Source organism: Pomacea canaliculata, linkage group LG1 (genome assembly GCF_003073045.1).
Source record: "Pomacea canaliculata isolate SZHN2017 linkage group LG1, ASM307304v1, whole genome shotgun sequence".
NCBI classification, from domain to species: domain Eukaryota; kingdom Metazoa; phylum Mollusca; class Gastropoda; order Architaenioglossa; family Ampullariidae; genus Pomacea; species Pomacea canaliculata.
In genome coordinates, this window is record NC_037590.1 from 1,148,048 (window position 1) to 1,166,703 (window position 18,656).

Here is an 18,656-nt window from a genome sequence, read left to right on the forward strand (position 1 = left end):
AGAATAAACTGCATAATATTTTCATCAAAATTGATCCTCTCATTTCCTTACACATTTCAAAACTAATATTTTAACCACAAACAACAGCATGGTTTAGCTGTACTTTCAGATGAGAGACATAAGACACTACATTTGCTTAATTTCAGTCTCATTTTGCCAGCCACCCCTCAGATCAAAGGATGTAGTGAGATATAATGATCTTTGTACTCTGCACAAATCCATAGAGCAACAGGTCTTGAGCAAGTCCGAATGTTTGTCCCAAAATATGGTCAGAGTGATAGGTGATTACCATGTGCAGCTATACCTAAAATGAAATGAAAATGACTTTATGCATAATGCATACTTCTTCCAGCTGCTGCTCATTTTCTCCTACTTAAGAAGAACATTCATAAAAGTTCAGTTATAAAATGTTTAACACTTTGGCATCTCAGCTCAATGATTTCCAACAAAAGATGTAGTAAGGGAGGGAAGTAGCTGTAGAAGTGTGGCAGATGACTGGTTTGTCTGCCCTAATTGTTGAGATCTGACTCTAACAGAAAAGGCACCACCATGCTGTTATTGTGTCTGGAAGTAGGTCACTTACATTTTTTTCTGAGGGCTGTCTTTTGTCAGAACATGGCAAAAACTCAGGGAGCTTTTCATGAATAGCAAAACCAGTTTGGTGCATCATATGCAACAGATTATTTTCTGGATGCTATTTTTTTTTATCTAATAACTATTCAGGGGACACAATGATCTGCCTACCTGTTCATTCATTTCATTGTTTTGGTCTTACCATGGCATTGGCAACATTTTTACATGGTGATCAAAAGATGAGTAGCTATTTTATATTTTACTTTATCATCTTTTAACTTATGTTTATTACCATTTTTAAGGAACTAGAAATGTTTTGAAGCAGTAGGTAATGTCCCCCCAATTTCCATCCTATTTGCTGCTAGTCAGTGTTTTTGTTCCCTAGTGTGCATTGGACAATGTATCAAAATTTTTGTCAGAGTGCAGAGACTTGAAAAATGTTTCCTACAATAAATGTTTATTGGAGGGATATGGCCATAGATTTGATCTGTCTTGGAATCTTGTAATCATGTGATTTTCTGTCTGTCGCTCTTCTGCAAAATATTTAAGAAAACATTGTGTGCATTGTGAATATCTGAAGTTATTCATCCATTTACTTATTCACTTTGTATTTATTTTCAATTATTTTATTACTTCAGAAGGTACTCTCTAAATGTCTTCAATTTATCTCTAAACATTAGTTTTACTTGAAATTATGTAAAGCTATTATTGATATCTCACCAAAGCCAACAGGATTTTGAGATGCTTTTAGCCTTCTTCTTTTGAGTGGCTATTCTGGATAAAAAAAATAAATGTTCATGGAATGAGTTTTTTTCCAAGCATGTATCTCACAATGACAGCAAAGTGTGTGGTTAATGTAGATTGAAAATATCTGTGACTGGCTTCATTTTCACTCTCTTTTTAGAACACTTTTGCCTTTGGTTTTAAAACTACTTTTATACATTTATCCACATCTATCCAGGGCACCCAAGACTTTATTTCTGATATTAGGCTATGGATGACCCACAGTAAGTTAAAACTAAATGACAAAATAGAAGCTTTTATTTTTTCAAAGAGGAGAACCAGAGTTTACACTTCACTGCCTGTTTCTGTTCTGGTAGGCGAGGCCAATGTTTTTTTGTAGCTTCAGCACGTAACTTAGGTTACATAATGTCTGCTGACATGTCTCTTGATAAACACGTTTCTTCACATCTGTCATCCTGCATACTATGAGCTCCAGAAGATCAGCTCCATTCACCATATTCTGTCCATCTCAACCACCAAAATTCTCATCTGCTCATTTGTTTTGTCTAAACTAGAACTACTGCAACTCTCTTCTTGCTGGCTGTCCACAGTCCCTCATTGATAAGCTTCAGAAAGTCCAGAACTCAGCTGCTCATCTCGTTTTCCGGACTCACAAATGTGAACATGTCACACCACTTCTTCACTCTCTTTATTGGCTACCAGTTAAAGCTACAATAGACTACAAGCTCTCAACTCTATTCTATGGATTCGTTGAAGGCTCCTCCCCCTACTACTTTACTGAAGTCTTGTCTGTCCACACTCCTGAGACTCCTGAATTCTGTCCTCCCTCCCACAAAGACAGACATACGGACAGCTGACTTCCTCCCTCTGTGCTGCTAAGCAGTGGAACTCTTCCACATCACATTCGTCACTCGAACTACAAGGCTATGTTCTCTGAAAACATATCTGTTCACAAAGTAATATCCCTGAAATACTATCATTAACTCCCTGGCAAAACTGTCTGTCATGTTAACCATCAGGTACAGCTCCAACTGTTTACAGCATCCTTCATACTATCATCCATTGCTTTACATTCTGTGCCTGTACGTATTTCACCATCCATTATCTGTTCATTTATCATTGCGCAGTGAGTGCAATCTATCATGGTCGTGGTGCTGCACATTATAAATATCCATTATGATTATTATTATTATAATTATTTCTGTGAAAATTCACTGAAAGTGTTTGTAGAGCCTCCCTAGCTTTCCATTCTTTACAGAGACAGATCCTTGTTTTGCTTTGTAAGTTATGTTGCACTTTTTTTAACGATCCATGCTAATAATAGGATTTACATAGCACATTTCCCCACATGGAGGTGAGCTTGATGCACTTGTGGCGGTGGGGGTGGTGGGAATTGGTGTTTTACATGGAGCCAGCAACTAAGGTTATATCATAGCAAGGCTGTCAGCCCTGTAAACAGATGCCACCTGCAGAGAAAGAATTGCATGCCCTAGTCAAGAGCCGAACCCAGGACAGTCAACCTCACTGTATTGGTGACAGGCCCTAACCATTGCACCGCTGGACTGCCACTTACAAGGGTGGGGGTGGGGGGCAGTAGGGAATGAAGCCATATGATAGAGACATCACACTCAAGTAGAATATACATACACTCACATGCACAGTTCAGAGTATCGGGAACATAAAGGAACATGTAGAATTATGATGGAGAAAGGAACAGTCAGGATCAACTAATTATAGTAGGTAAACTGATTACAGTAGGTCATTCCAAAAGAGGTTTTAAGTCCAGACCATAAAGCATGCAACATCTCTGTTGTATGGAGAGACAGAGGCAGGGCATTCTAAATACTGGGACCACAAAAATGAGTGACAGCTGAACATCTGCAGTCTAATATGTGGGACCGTAAGAAATCTGGCACAAACAAAGCAAACTAACCCACCAGGTCAGCACAACAACACAGGTTCAGAGATATGGATTGAGGTGAGACCATGAACAACAAAATAACAAAGAATGATGATCTTCAATTACAGCCGGAGCTGACAGTGCAGAAGTGGCGTGACATGATCAGCCTTCCGCTTGCTGAATATAATGTGAGTAGATTGTTCTGATCTCTCTGGAATTTATCAAGCAGGTGGTCAATGCAACGTAGCAGGAGCAATGCAAATTCCAACATAAGCTGCTTGGTGGAAGCAAGAGAAAGGCGATGTGTGTCGTGGCTGATTCTGTGCAGTGCAAGAAAGATGGACTCCTTAATCGTTTTCACTTGGTGTTTGAACAATGGAATTCACTTCTAATATAACTAGACAGCCTATATCACGTGTAACCCTGTCTAAAAGTATACCTACTTCCCTTTGATTTACAGTTTTGATTGCTTCTGTGATAAAATGGTGGTTTAAAAGATTTGCTTTTTTTTCCTATTTGTGCCTCAGTGAATCACAGCTCAGAAATGCATGAAAAGATAAAAAATTAAAGCCTTCATATCTGGTTCTGGCTGAAGAATTTTTTCCCTGGGATGCGTGATTCGTTTATTGTATTTCCTACATTTTGTGGGCTGGATATCTCTACTAGTTCTCCACTCAACCTTCAGGCATTTGTAAAGCTTCAGTGAGAGCTTTTGGTTTGATGACAGGGCAACTTCTCTTTTGGCTTTCAGAACTCTCATTTATAGCCTTTTCCCATATGACTTCATTATTTCATTAAGATTTATAGCCTTAGCTTTTTTTAAAGTCTGATCAAATATTTTTTGTTCTTTGCTGAAATTTTTGTCTGCTTGGTTTGGCAAAACTGATTTGCTTTGCTTTAGAATGCCTGTTGATTCCCATAATATTCTGAGTTTCACTTCACCTCCCATGTAGTTCAAGCCAAGGTCTCGTGGAGGACAGCAGTTTGATTTAATCACCTTGCATTGCATGCTACTGTTTTGTGCATTTGAGATGCACTCAGAATTGCATGGAAGGTTGATTATTCTTCCATCCAATTATTGTGCATCTTTCTGCAAGTAGGTTTTAAATCACCTGGCGAGTGGACTGGAGTCATACTTTCTTCTGCAGGTGTGTTGTTGTACATGTTAAGGAATGTGGTGATAGCAAATGTTGCAGGATATTTTAGAGCCTTTTCAGTTATGTACTTCATTCTATTATCTTAAATGATTTATTCTTATTTTCCCTTCTTTATATCAGAGAATATTTTTAAAGGACAGACCACCAAGCTGAGTTAGTATCTAAATTTTGTGTTAGGGTTGTACAGAATGCAGGTGAAGTAGATATTCACAACCCATGTGTAGTTATGTCTGCCTGGTGTTCTTTATAGTTATGATTTCAATGTCAGAATATTTGAAAGCTTACTTATGCCGTGTTTTTTGTTTCAGATATTCTGTATTTTGTCTTTTGTGTCAAAACACTTTATAGACAACACACACGCACACACTTCATACTCATCTTCATGCACAGGCTAGAGCTATATCCTTTCCAAATTGGTCGATACTTTATGATGTAATATAAAGAGAAAAGATTCAGAACAAGTCAAGCATGTCACTCAAGCAAACAATTCAGGCTTAATCAGTGATCCATTCAAAGCTCATTAGGCAAATAGACACATTGGCAATGCATGCTGATTAAGAGAAAAAAAAGACCCACAATCATATCAGTGAAGCTTGTATTACCACCATACTGCTCCTACAACATACCCTCCTGTGGTGCAAGATACCATATACAACCTGTTGTCGAGTTGTACAAGATGTCCTCGACATCTATCATGAAATTGTACAAAACATCCTTCACATCTGTCATCAAGTTGTGTGACATACAGTTTGGCAATAAAGTCATTCAAGACATTTTGCAGTCTTTCATCAAGCTATACACCGTATCCAATTAATCAAGAGCTCACATAAGATTTGTACAACCTGTTGCCAAGCTATATAAGTCTGTTATCAAAGTGTACAAAACGTGTACAATAATCACAACATAGCTAATACATGTGTGTGTCTTGTTAAACCGGTTTAGGGTTATAAATTCAAAATTATAAATTCAATAAATTCAAACGTGAGAGATGAGGCGGCAGACAAAACAATTATAGCTGCATCAGAACGAATGTAAATAACTTGTTTACTATGTTTACTTTAGTAGGTAAACTTTATCAGAATTTCTCTGCCTACCACTAATCTAAGTTTATTTCTGGCATAACTGGAGAGTGGTAGAGGAGGTTTTTGTCGCTGTCTACCCAACTGTACCCGAAATTTCAGCCCCTTGACTGATTGGAGAGAGTGTTGGGCCCGTTACTTGTGGAATGTCAACATTGCATCTTTCAGCCTCTCTTTGCTGGCTGCCACATTTGTGTGCCTGTCTTCAGCGCTCAAATGTTTTCCAAGTCCCAGAGGAGACGTCCTCACAAATATATTGACTGCCGATGATTAAAAGAAAACAAGAAGGAGGAGGGTTTTTTTTTTACCCCTTCTTAGAAATCCACGCACGGGAGGGTCAGCCTGACCTGACAAGACCTGACCCGTCCAGTCGCTGAAACAACCTAATGGCCAGTCATAAGACGATCTAGATTTTTGTTTGTTTGTTTGTTTGTTTGTTTGTTTGTTTGTTTGGATGAGGTGGCGGTTCGTGCATGTAAGCGTGCAGACAGGACAAGCTGCATGGTGGGATCACGTTGAACGATTTTCCACAGCAGCCTGGCAGCGCCATGCCAATGGTCTTAGACTGACAGGGACATTAAAAACAACTTTTACAACTTTTTACAAACTTAGAGAGAGAACACGACATGACATGACTTGACATGACACAATGATATACGATATTCGCCTGACAGACTTTGCTTCCCATCCTGAGGCTGACGCTCTTTCTTCCTCTTCCTTCTTTGCTTTTGTCTGTTATACTGTTTGGCCCTTTACTGGGCTTGTCTGACTGTGTGTGTGTCCGTGTCATGTCTGTGTCACGCCTTGTGTCCGTGTCACACCGTGTGTCCGTGTCATGCCATGTGTCCGTGTCACGCCGTGTGTCTGTGTCACGCCTTGTGTCCGTGTCACACCGTGGTCCCTGGTCAGACGACGTTTCCCGTGACTACCGGAGTGAACTAACATAGACATCTACTAAACACCCTAAAGACACATTTATATACAGTAGTTGACATCACTGTGTTCTACACACAAACTGTGTGTCATCAGGCGGTTGCCCGTTTCTGTAACCTTGACAGAGATTCACGTGCCAGATGAATGAATACATGTTGGGGAGGGTCAGTTTACAAAAAAAAAAATGATAATGGATGGTTAGAGTAGACAAAAACTTGGCAAAATTATTTTTCTTTCTTTGTGTGTCTTCACTTTATTCTCCTTTGTAAGCCCACACCTTGATGTAGGCTGACACACAGACAGACACACAAACACATCGCTGTTAGCACCCAAGACAAGCAAAAACCTTTTTTCCGAACAAAAGTAGTCTGGTGGAGATTGCAGAGATTTTATTTCCCTTTCAATAAATATATGATGACCAGAGGTCAGTGTCCGCTGGCAGTTCCTCCACCTCTCGTATTCAAGCGGAAATGAATTAGCCGGCGGTGTGCGACCCCCACGACCCCCGACATCAGGTGAGCATCAGTCAGTCGGGAGGGTGGAGAGCAGTTTCCACGACCTCCTGTCCTCAGTCTTGCAGGGTGAGGTGGTGTTTCCGTCAACACTCTCAGTCTCCGGTGTACACCACACTTTCTTGAGGTAAACATTGCGGCCAGAGTGGCGCGCCGACATCAAAGGGTGAAGATGTCAAGACGAATATGAGAGAACGGAGTGGCAGACAGGAGACATTGTTATGCCACACACACCACAACACGCTAGCTACACAGACCACACTTTCTACCATTGTTGACGATTTCCACTTTAGATGACCTCAGTCCTCGGTCTGGCATCAAAGGACAGTAACCATGGTAACAAACCACTGGTAGAGCAGTAACACTAAGTGACAAATCACTGAGAGTAGCAACTGCTTTCATCGTTGGCTATGACAGGCCTGCTGGAAATGTGCAGAGGGACTGAAAACAGCGGATTCACACCTGAGACAAAACTGATTTATTTATTTGTTGTCCCTTTAGCGACTTGCTGATTTCGCATATTTTTGTTGAACAGACAATCTTGGGAATATCTTTGTGGTGTCACGCTCACAACATCCAGTACAAACTGAGTGTAAACAATACTGTAACTGAGGTGAGAAATATTTTAGCTGAGGGTAAACATTGTTAACTGGTGTGTTAGCATTTTAACGCGAGAGGTGGCATGCGCATGCGCGCGTGTGTGTGTGCAGGTGTCTGCCAGTGGGTTCCATGATGCTCCTCTTGTGCACCTGTGTTTGTGTACAGCAATGGCGTGCTTGCACGTGCAGAGAAGAATGTGGGCAACTGAAGTAGCCACAAACCTGAGGACACCTGGACTGGTGGGTTAGGCCTGCTGCACATTTTGCGACAAGTTGCATGAAAGGGATGGTCAAGAATTCAAGTCTGATGTCTGCCACACAAGCTTGGTGTCTGTCCTCCATTGCCCACGCCCTTTCCTGCCCGCAGCAGCAGCAAAAGTATTGGTCTGCACTTGTTCGGATCAAATTTTGCGAAAGAGAAATGATGTTGGTGAGATGGGTTGGACTGATTATCATCTTTCATTCGACAAAGTCAGACCGTCTATGTGGAGCTTCAGGCCTTGCCCCCACCTTCATCCTCCCCAACTCGTAGCGAGGCTGAACACAGAGCTGAATGGCCGCCAATGAAGGAAATAATTTCGCCATTTGAGGGGAAGCCATGCCTGCAATGTGGCCATCGTGCAAAAATCTGTTCTCGAAAATGAGCCTCATTCAGTTGAGGAAGAAGTGGATGAAAGAAGTATGTTCAGAAAGGCCACTGTCTCTGATCCCTCTCCACCTCTCAGCCTAGCAACTGGAGGGGAAGCTGCTGCCTCCCTGTGTGCAGTGATGCCATCAACTCTGCCTTCAACACTTTCCAAACCTTTCTGTCGGGCTTTCCTTCATCTTCATCTGCGCGCGGAAGCTTTTCTGGGGTATACCGCGAGAAAGGCATCGTGCTGACATCACCTTTGGTGTGTTTTATATAAAAACCTCTCTTTCTCAGACTGGGGCGGGGGGCTGATCGTGAACAACATACAGTTCAGTCCGACACCCTCTGAACACCCTAAACAGTCTTTATTGTCAGACGACAAAACTGCGGGAGAAGTAGGATGAGAGAGAGGAGGATAGAAATAGCGATGAAGTTAGCCAAATAAAATCAACAAGTCACCTGACAGTCTATCAGTGTCAGTGTCAGCCACTGATTGGTTATTTCCGTCACGACAGAAATGTCAGAAAGGTGGCAGACAAGAAAACTGTGTTAGGCTCACTGTACGGAGCTCATTGGGAAGGACATCACCAGGGAGGACTGACACGCGCGGGCTGTAGGATACCTGTGTGTGTGTGTGTTTGTGTGTGTGAGAGAGAGAGAGGAATAAATGTCACATGACACTCAGTATATTGAGGTTTGGTGATATCTTCATGAAGTTAATGAAGAATAAATAAACTTTTAAAAAAAATCCGTGACACAAAGCAGATGTTGAAAGCGTCGGTCACCTCCCTTACCCTCGCGGTCCACCGAGGTGGGACAAGGGCATCACTGTCTGCACCTCGGTCGTCCGACACAGCAGAAGGTCATGACCCCAACAGGAAGTGCAGTCGGGGTCATCGCTGGAATGGCGGGACACGGAAGTGCGTCATTACCTGGCGAGGTCGTCCTGCGTGACGTGCTTGATCATGTCCTTGAGCAGACGATAGCGCTGGGGCATGAGGTAACGCTTGGAGTGGTCGTAGCTGGCCTCCAGCTGCTGGATGAGGTCACGTATGATGGAGCACTTCCGCTTGACCTCCCTCAGCTGCTCGGTCTTGCGGGCGTTGTCCTGGCACACGTCTTGCCTCGTCATCTCTACAGTCAACACAGTGCACAGAGACTGTAGTGAGACTACACACTGCACTACACTACACAGTACTATACTACACGCCACACTATACTACACACTGCACCACACTACACACTATACTACACTACACTACACACTGCCATACACTACACTACACTACACTACACACTATACACGTCTTGCCTCGTCATCTCTACAGTCAACACAGTGCACAGAGACTGTAGTGAGACTACACACTGCACCACCCTACACACTATACTACACTACACTACACACTGCCATACACTACACTACACTACACACTATACACGTCTTGCCTCGTCATCTCTACAGTCAACACAGTGCACAGAGACTGTAGTGAAACTACACACTACACTACACACTACACACTACACTACACTACACACTACACTACACTACACACTGCCATACACTACACTACACACTATACACGTCTTGCCTCGTCATCTCTACAGTCAACACAGTGCACAGAGACTGTAGTGAAACTACACACTACACTACACTACACTACACACTATACTACACTACACTACACTACACTACACACTGCCATACACTACACTACACACTATACTACACTACACTACACTACACACTATACACGGCTTGCCTCGTCATCTCTACAGTCAACACAGTGCACAGAAGACTGTAGCCAACTACACACTGCAAACACTACTACACTACAACTACACACTGCACTACACACTGCCAACAGGCGCGATAAACACTCTTAAAGATTAAGAAGAGACCTGTAGAGGTACTGTATATTGTAAACAAGAGACATCACACATTAATCATGACTGTTCACAGTATGAAACAGAGAAATGAACAGCGTGAACACTGATGTCATCCCCCCACTGTCTAAATATAGCCTGCTCGCTGATGTCCGCTCACTATGACTGTTGGTGTCAGCTCACTATGACTGTTGATGTCAGCTCCCTGTGACTGTTGATGTCAGCTCACCAGTTTACCGGTTCATTATCTCGATGTGCAGGGAGGCCGGCGGCGACTATTAGTGTGTTTGTGTGTGTGTTCATTGAGACGCGACTGATGTACGCATGAAGGAAGAGCCGAGTGTGGCCGCCATCTTGACAAACATGGACTGCGATCGTCTTGTCTGCTCAGCCATTCTGTCAAAAATTAAAGAATTCACCACAACCCTCACTGAACCTTAACCTCAAGCCTCACCCAAACAGAAAGCTGTCGTTGTCACAACCATCAGGGACAAGCCCGACTCCGTGGTTGCGACTACAGCAGACGACTTCTGGAGGTTGATTTGTTTTTGCACGAGGACACTTGCCGTGTGCTTCCTTCTCCTCTCGGACAATCTGTCTTCGCCTTTGAAAGTCTATCCGCTGTGTGCATGTTAGGAGCCACTTGATATTCTGACAGTTTAATGTTGTTACTGCACCACTTCTCGTTCCTCAGAGAAATATTCTTTAGTGAAACGAAGAAAAAAATCTCTGGGTAGCATCCCACTTCTTTTTGTTCTTGATGCTGTTGTCTGCTGGCAGGATCTTCACCTCATTAGGTCCACATGCACACACACACACGTACACCACACACACACACACACACACACACACACACACACACACACACACGTACACCACACACACACACACGTACACCACACACACACACGTACACCACACACACACACACACACAGACTATCTGCAGGACTAAGTGAAGCAAAACGCCAAGCAGCAAAAGGAAGTAAGAGATAAAAAGGAAAAAGAAGTCAAAGGCTAAAGGTCACTTTTTGTCGCAGTGTCAGGCTGCGGTGGACTCTACAGACAAGACATCAACTAAGTTGTGGTGTAGTGTCCAGTGTCTCAGTGTCGGTGCCACGTGACCACACTAACAGCCAGGGAAGGAGGGAAAAGAGGAAAGTGGCCAACACAACGTAGTATCATTTTAAAGACATTTAGGCTTAAACCACTTTAGAGAATCAGTTTCATAGACGCACAGCGCACAACCCACTTTTAGAATTGTTTAAAAACTAATTTATTTTATTATTTTAAATAAGACCAAACTGCTCGATCCAGACTTTCGTTCCCTTCAACACATTTTCGTATAAGTAACACATTTATATGGCATAGAAGCAATTTTAAAAAAAAATAAAATGTGCTTATTGAGAACAGTTTTAAGTTTTAGAATCAATCGTGCTATGCACGTAGCCCCTGGCCTCGGGCTTGTGGAGGAACGAGGGAGGCGGAGGGTCGTCACGTGCCCTTCGGGTGGATCTGACGTCTGAGGTGTTGTGAAGACATGTTGTCGTCCGCACGCAACCCCCAGCAGGTGGTCAAAACAACTGGCCACCACAGTGACAGCCCTTTGCCTCCGCCTCCACCCCCAGGTTGGCTCGCAAAGCTGCCGCTCGATGGCCGAGCTTTTCGCTTCTCTTTGTGGAATGAGGTGAAGAACTGGATTCTTCAGAATCAGAGAAGGTACTTAGCCTTTCCCGGGTACCCACCCATGGCTCGAGCATGCTCTTGCTGCCTGCACACACTTAGCGCCTGTGAACCTGCTTGCTGACCTCGAGTCACGTGCCACAGCTCCAACTCGGAGTTGGAAGGCTGCCGTGGCTTCTTGATGCACCTTCGACCTCGAGGTGCCTCTCCTCCCTCCACACGTGGGTGGGCTGCAGGCTGTGTGTTGAGTATGGGATCTCAAAAACGATCCTTACTGTAGAGCCGCTGATTGGCCAGTTGACAGGGTATTGTAGTCAGACGCTGATTGGCCAGTTGACAGGGTATTGTAGTCAGACGTTGATTGGCCTGTTGACAGGGTATCGTAGTCAGATGCTGATTGGCCAGTTGACAGGGTATCGTAGTCAGATGCTGATTGGCCAGTTGACAGGGTATCGTAGTCAGATGCTGATTGGCCAGTTGACAGGGTATCGTAGTCAGACGTTGATTGGCCAGTTGACAGGGTATCGTACTAGACTGAACCTACTTAAGCAGGCAAAAGTTCGATCATCAGTTGGGGCCGATCATCCGCCAACCAGGGCAACTCTCACTCTGTGTGTGTGTGTGGTGATATATGTGTATGTGCATGTCAGCATGTGTGTATGCTTGTGTGTTTATATGCGCGCGAATATGTGTATGTGGTGGGAAGGGGTATTGAAACGGAGAAAAAGAGGGAAAAGATGAAGACATGTGTTACTGTGCTGTCGCGAGGCCGCAGCAACATCAGGAGACAGAAACGACATTTGTCAACAGTTCACTCAGCAAATATTCGTCGATGTCTTCTTCCTTTGATGAAAAGGACAAAATGCTGACATTTGTACTCGTGGAGGAACGAAAGTTACTAATTACCGACTTCACAACAAGCGCCGACAACTCCAGCTGTCGTGTAACGTGCACTAAATGCAGTCAGTGCAGGGGAGATTATTCTGATGGCCAAGCGATGAACCTAGTCAGCGCCTGCCTCAGTCTCCATCAAACATCTCATTTATGCCACGATCGAATGCTGGGAATTGTCAGGGGCATTCATTTGTTGGTGGGAGGGAAGGTGGGGAGGGTGGGATGCTTGTGTCAGCTTTGTTCCTCCCAGCAGTTGTCTTCTCTTGTTGCGTCTTCCTAATCCACCTTTACCCGTCCCACCACCTCCCCCTCCCTTCCATCACTTTTGTATCAGAATTTTTAATAGGTTCACAGTTTCGTGCACACAGATACACAGCAGTCCACACCTTTATGTGTTTTCAGCTCATTCTCCTCTCTTCTCCACATTTTATTCACTCCCTCACTCACTCCCTCACTTACTGCTACAGCGCTCTTCTCGCCGCTTCTGTCCCTCCACGTGACTGGCGTACTCCTTGCAGCCTTGGGCAAGCCCCACAATCCCTTGCGACGACCCAGTCTGGTCTGGATCCAAGCGGATGTGAAGAACTGTTCTTTTGGCCATCCCCTGCAGGCAAGAACACGGAAGCAATTTTTTTTTAAAAGCGAAAAAAAAAAAAAAGGAATTGTGAGCAGGTTCGTAGCTCGGCAATGCACTTACAGGATCTACTGGCAGCAAAGGCGCAGCCAGTCTGTGGGAGAGATTTGAAATGTTGAGCCACTCCAATCGATTACAACCATTCAATATTGCAGCAGCAACATGATTGTTGTGTACACGTTAAGGCTCGAGGGTTGTGTGTACTGGGCAATCTGGACAGACTGTGTGATTGACAGATTGAGTGACTGGACAGATTGAGTGATTGACAGATTGAGTGATTAAACAGACTGTGTGATTGACATTGAGTGATTGGACAGACTGAGTGATTGATAGATTGTGTGACTGGACAGATTGTGTGATTGACAGATTGAGTGATTGACAGACTGTGTGATTGACAGATTGAGTGACTGGACAGATTGTGTGATTGACAGATTGAGTGATTGTTTCATTAAACAGACTGTCCAGGTTGACACGAGGCCTGCCAGTGACTGTACGCGAGGGCAACTCACTGCACACTGACGTCACCGAGGTCCATATCTCAATCACACGTGCAAGTGATGGACAATAAGTCAGCTGTGTGACATTATGCTGAGTGTGTATGTACAACACATGAATGTTACACACACTGGTGCCACCGCCATTGCTACTCATTACAAATGTCGCTTGTCTTCTCTCGCCGCCTGACGATCAAAGCTAGAGACCCAGTCACCTTCTACAGGTGTGCTATCAGGGCCCGTATTCATGAAGCAGAGGTAATGCTACCCCAGGGTTAGCTGAGAATGCATTGTGGGATCATGTGAGCTAGTTGATCGGCGGATAATGTAGAGGTCTCACTTACATGCTGAGTGAGTCGGTAGCTGATGAGCGACAAGCAGACTGACGCACGCATGTGCGACTGTACCTCAGACTCACAACTCCGGCCTCAAGACGAGCTTACTCGTGCAAGCGTACACAGAGACTAAGTTTACTCACCCAAACAAAAGCAAAACAGCAACATACACAACACACACGACATGAAGAGAGGGAGGGGTTATGTTGTGGATTTGTCTGCCTGTACGTATGTCCGTCTTCCCATGGGTCCACGTGTGTGTGCGTGTGTGTTCACCCGACGTTTGGCACGCGCGTGATTAGCGCAGACCGTGCTGCTCTTCTAGTCCAGCTTTGTGTGTCAGTCCATCAGGAATTAAACTGTCCCGAGACTGCCCACGCCCAAACCTCTGACTGTTGATGCTGACGGATCACACGCCGTGGGGTCAGGAGTGAGTCCCCCTCCCCTGGGCCCCCGCTCTGCTACCCCTTCCCGTTCCTTAGGGGGGGTGATCTCCCCTGTTCCCTCCCCATTCTCCCTCCCTGTTGTTTGATCTCGACAGCTCCTCTGTTTCTCGCGCCTTTGTCGGTCGCTTATCGATTTTCACTTTGAGCGATGATTGATTGGCTTCCAGGGAGCAAAGCGTTTTTCACACGAGCGTCGCACGTGCGTGCAGCCCTGGGAGGACAGGGGTCACCGTGGGTCAGTCTGCACCACGCCCACTGCAATCGGGGGGGGAGGCGGAGGGGGATTTGTGACGTCATCGTCAACGCTTCAACCCAACGTCACTGTTCTCCCCGAGAAACAACCCTTGACCCTTGACACACTCCACACTCCACACATGGTTCAGGGGTCAGGAGTTAACACGTGCTCTGTGTGAAGACAGCAACTGAAGGTCTTCATTCTAAAGACGCCAAGAGTCGCCGACACATTTACATCCTGGCATTTACGAACTCATTAAATGTGTTGTAAGTTTGTGATGTACAGGAGCAGCATGGGAGTAGATAAGCAAACTCGGGTATTGTGTGAAGTCAGTTTGTGATGAGGGTCAGAGTTCTCTGACTTCTTGTTGTCATCAGAAAAAGCCAGCAGCCATTACATCACACTACAACCCATTACATCTCATTACATCACATTCCATTCCATTACAACACATTACACCCCATTAAATCACATTACATCACACTACATCACATCACATCACATTACAACACATTACAACACACCACCACAGGACAGGGAGCGTCTTTAGAGAAGGAAAGACGACATCGCCACCACTGCCGTACATGTAAATACCACGTGTAAATACCCGGACAGTATGCATACCCTCTTCGCAAACAAATGTACAATGTAGACAAACATAAAGACTATTATATACACTAGCTTACACACCCATACACGAGCGCACACACACATACACACAGTGTGTTTCTCCTTCCGTCTTCATGTGTCTTAATGAAACACAAACTACTCCATCGTGAGCGGGATGGTGGGCTCTACCCATCGCACTTCATTGTATCTTGTAATAAACAATCCACTGGGTAGGGCGAGAACAGTTGGAGTAATTCCTCAAATTAAAACAGTCTAAGGGTTAACGGGTACTATAGTCTGCAAAATAGCAAAAAGAAATGAAAAGATGGCTCACTTGTAGCACTGCAGGGGAATTCTGACAATTTTTATATTGTTTTCTTATTGTTTTCGCGAGTGAAAATAAGTGGTACTGAGAGGTGACAGTAGTTAGCGGGTGTAAATAATTCACCTGCAGCTTTGGCGGAAGCGGACAAGTCCCTGCGGGTGCAATGTGTGGAGGTGTGCACACCTGGCTGGAGGCAATCTCTCACCTGCAGGTGTTGGCAGCTGTCGGTGACGTGGATGCTGTGAGAGGACACCTTGAGTGAGCGACTCACCTTGAGACGCTGGTAGCGGCGGAGAGGGTCAAGGTCCTTGGCGGCCTCGTAGTCACGTGACAGCTGCTCCACCACCTGCCGCAGCTTCTTGTGCTCGCGCTGGGCCGCCTCCAGCTCTGACGTCAGAGCCTCGTTCTCGCGCCGCGCCTCTTCGTTGGCACCGGAAGCCATCAGGAGCGAGGACAGACTCATCGTTGCCACACTCCCGACCGCGAAAACAAAATCCTGTTCGGACAACGGCTTGAGGATCAAGTCTTCAGTTGTGTTTATTGTTGTTTTCTCCTCATGCCACGTCGCTGGTCACTTGGTGTCGCGGGGCTCGAGAGACGTTCTCCTGTCCTGACACAGGTACCCGATACCTGTACTTGTCAGTCGCCCTGAAGCCAAGGTGTGAAAACTAAACTTCGACACGAAGCACAGCACAGTTTGAACCTCGACCAAATCAAAGGCGGTTTCTAAATTCTTTTCGCAGCTTTCGTAGAAGAAAAAGGTTTTAAGGTTTATAGTTGATCTTTTGGCTTTAATTTTTTTTTATAAATATTCCTTACATGGCATCGCTACGTTCACACTTTGGTGAAGTTAACTGCGAGGATTAGACGCCATATGTTGAGAAAGATTGAAGCAGTTCACCCACAGACCGCTGCTAGTGAAGATGAAATATTAGTCTATTCTCTGCGCTGAGACGGAGACGAGTGAATCCTCACGGTCCGGGGGTCAAGAAAGGTCAAGGATAGGTGTCGCCCCCTTCACATCGTTTTGACGGAGATCCGAACAATCGTCCGCGAAAGCCGGCGAAAAGCCACAACAAGCATCCGATAACACCAGCAAGCGCGACACCACTGCACGACGGTGGCGGCCGTCGCCGTGGTTTGACCAGCAGGCGCCGCAGCAGCGACCAGAGCCTACAGCCTGCTTCACTTTATCGACCTCAGGAGGGGGCAGAGAGTGGGGAGGAGGACAGGGAAGATGCTGCGATGTCAGGGGCAGACCACTACAGCATCAGACTTGCTCCTTGTTGACCGGACCTTGACTGTGTCACTCTCACCTTCACGACACTCGGGTACCTCTCCAGACATCAGGGTGTGTATCCTGGAGAGCTTAACATGATGTCTTCAGTCTGTCTTTCTGGTAACCGTTTGTTTATAGTCCCTCCTTCTCTCTCTCAAGTTCCACTCTGTAGCCTCACTCGTCACTCACTCACTACTTGTGTTGGTGTGGCTGCTGATGTTGTTAATGTTGAGTCTGAGGTGTGCACGTGGCAGTCAATGCTTCTGCAGCTGTTACTAGTTACAGGTGCGCACGACACTCAGGATGAGCTTCTAGAAACGAAAGGCAGCGACTGGAGGCTGAGTTGCTGTTCACTCCAGAAGTGGAAGGCCATGTTACCAGTGGTGGCCAGGAGAGAGTTGTCTCCAGGTGAGACGTTGCCCTGCTGTCTCTTGGCGAGAAAACACTCACCAGGCTAGCCTGGAATGTTCCAGCATCTTATTGTTTGATACTATTTTGAAATTTGTAAAGAACACCAGCTGATCTGCATTTTTCAATTCGATGAATAAGTTTTTAAAATGCTAAAAATCTCAGCTTTTCTACTTTTTTTCAACATTCTCAACTTTTGTTGACTTTCGGAAAATCTGGTTCTTCGTTTCTAACTGTATTTAAAGTGGTTGGACTGAAAATGTTAGATTGGTCTCGTGTGGTAGGTCGGCAGAGCGGGCAAACAACAACAAATTCTTTCACGAAGGAATCGTTCCCCCACCTTTTGATTCATAATAAAACACAAATAGAGGAAACAAAGAGGAGTCGGATAACAAGAGCTGAGATTATCGTGACTTTGCAGGAAGACGAGTCAAGAAAACCCAGAAGTCCACACAAATCTTGAAGTAGAAATTCTTTGAACGATTGAAGTTATCCACGTATGCAAGTGTAGTGTGCGTGTGTGTGTGTGTGTGCATGTGTGCGTGTGCAATCTGTTCATGCTAACTTTTCTGATCACATTCTGGACTGACATTCAGTCCTCTGACTCCACCAAGAGAGAGACCGAGAGACCCGTCGAGGCCAGAGACCGAGAGACACTGTCCAATCAAAGTCAGTTCCAGGCCGTTCGGTGACCTGTCCTTGACCCTGTTCGGCTTTTTAGCTCAAGGCTGTTTCCGGGTCAGGGGTCAGAATGGCTCCAGGATCTCACTGGCGGCCGCAAACAAATCCTGGCGGCGTCGAACAAAGCCTTAGAAACATCATGCACCGAGATTTCGACGCACGTGCGGGTGTGCTAAACTCCATCCAGTGCCAGTGTGTGTGTTAGTGTGTGCAAGTGCGTGTGCGTGTGCCAGTGTTTGTGTGCGTTTGCCAGTGTGCACCTAACCACCCACGGTCCTTAGAAGCCGTTAGAATGTTGACCTCAGAGACCGGGAATAGAAACCATGACAATGACCATCTGTGTTGTTATCGTCTGCTTCAACGACAAAACCTCTGCCTACAGTTCTGCCGACATCCTCGCCCCTTGCCAAACAGTTTTAATTAGTGTTCGCTGAGTCCGCCTGACACCAATCACAACAAAGACACGAGCACAAGTCAGCAGACATGTCATCACAACTCTGACATTTAATATTAACAACCGACATGTTCAATGCATGCATCACAAAGTTTGTTCTCGCGGTGTGCAAAAATATTCAGTTTAAAGCAAATTATTCCTTAATTGCTTTTTTTCCTTTCGTTAATC

At 45.1% G+C, this 18,656-nt stretch overlaps 1 protein-coding gene across 1 annotated transcript; it reads right to left on the minus strand.

Annotated features, from left to right (window-relative positions):
* Positions 1–5,376: 5,376 nt before the first annotated feature.
* LOC112577394 lies at positions 5,377–16,777 on the minus strand. The gene is made up of 3 exons (XM_025260462.1): positions 15,938–16,777; positions 13,048–13,192; positions 5,377–9,262 (listed from the first exon to the last, which is right to left on the minus strand). The coding sequence occupies exons 1-3, from the start codon at positions 16,127–16,129 to the stop codon at positions 9,057–9,059; spliced, it is 543 nt and encodes a 180-aa protein (XP_025116247.1). The 5' UTR covers positions 16,130–16,777; the 3' UTR covers positions 5,377–9,056.
* Positions 16,778–18,656: the final 1,879 nt, after the last annotated feature.

Excerpts from the sequence above, each read along its gene's own strand:
- LOC112577394 (XM_025260462.1), bottom strand. The coding sequence starts at position 16,129 with ATGAGTCTGTCCTCGCTCCTGATGGCTTCCGGTGCCAACGAAGAGGCG. Across the intron at positions 13,193-15,937 it reads GCCGCTACCAGCGTCTCAAG|GGGATGGCCAAAAGAACAGT; the intron begins GTGAGTCGCTCA and ends TCTTGCCTGCAG. Across the intron at positions 9,263-13,047 it reads GCGAGAAGAGCGCTGTAGCA|AGATGACGAGGCAAGACGTG; the intron begins GTAAGTGAGGGA and ends TGTTGACTGTAG.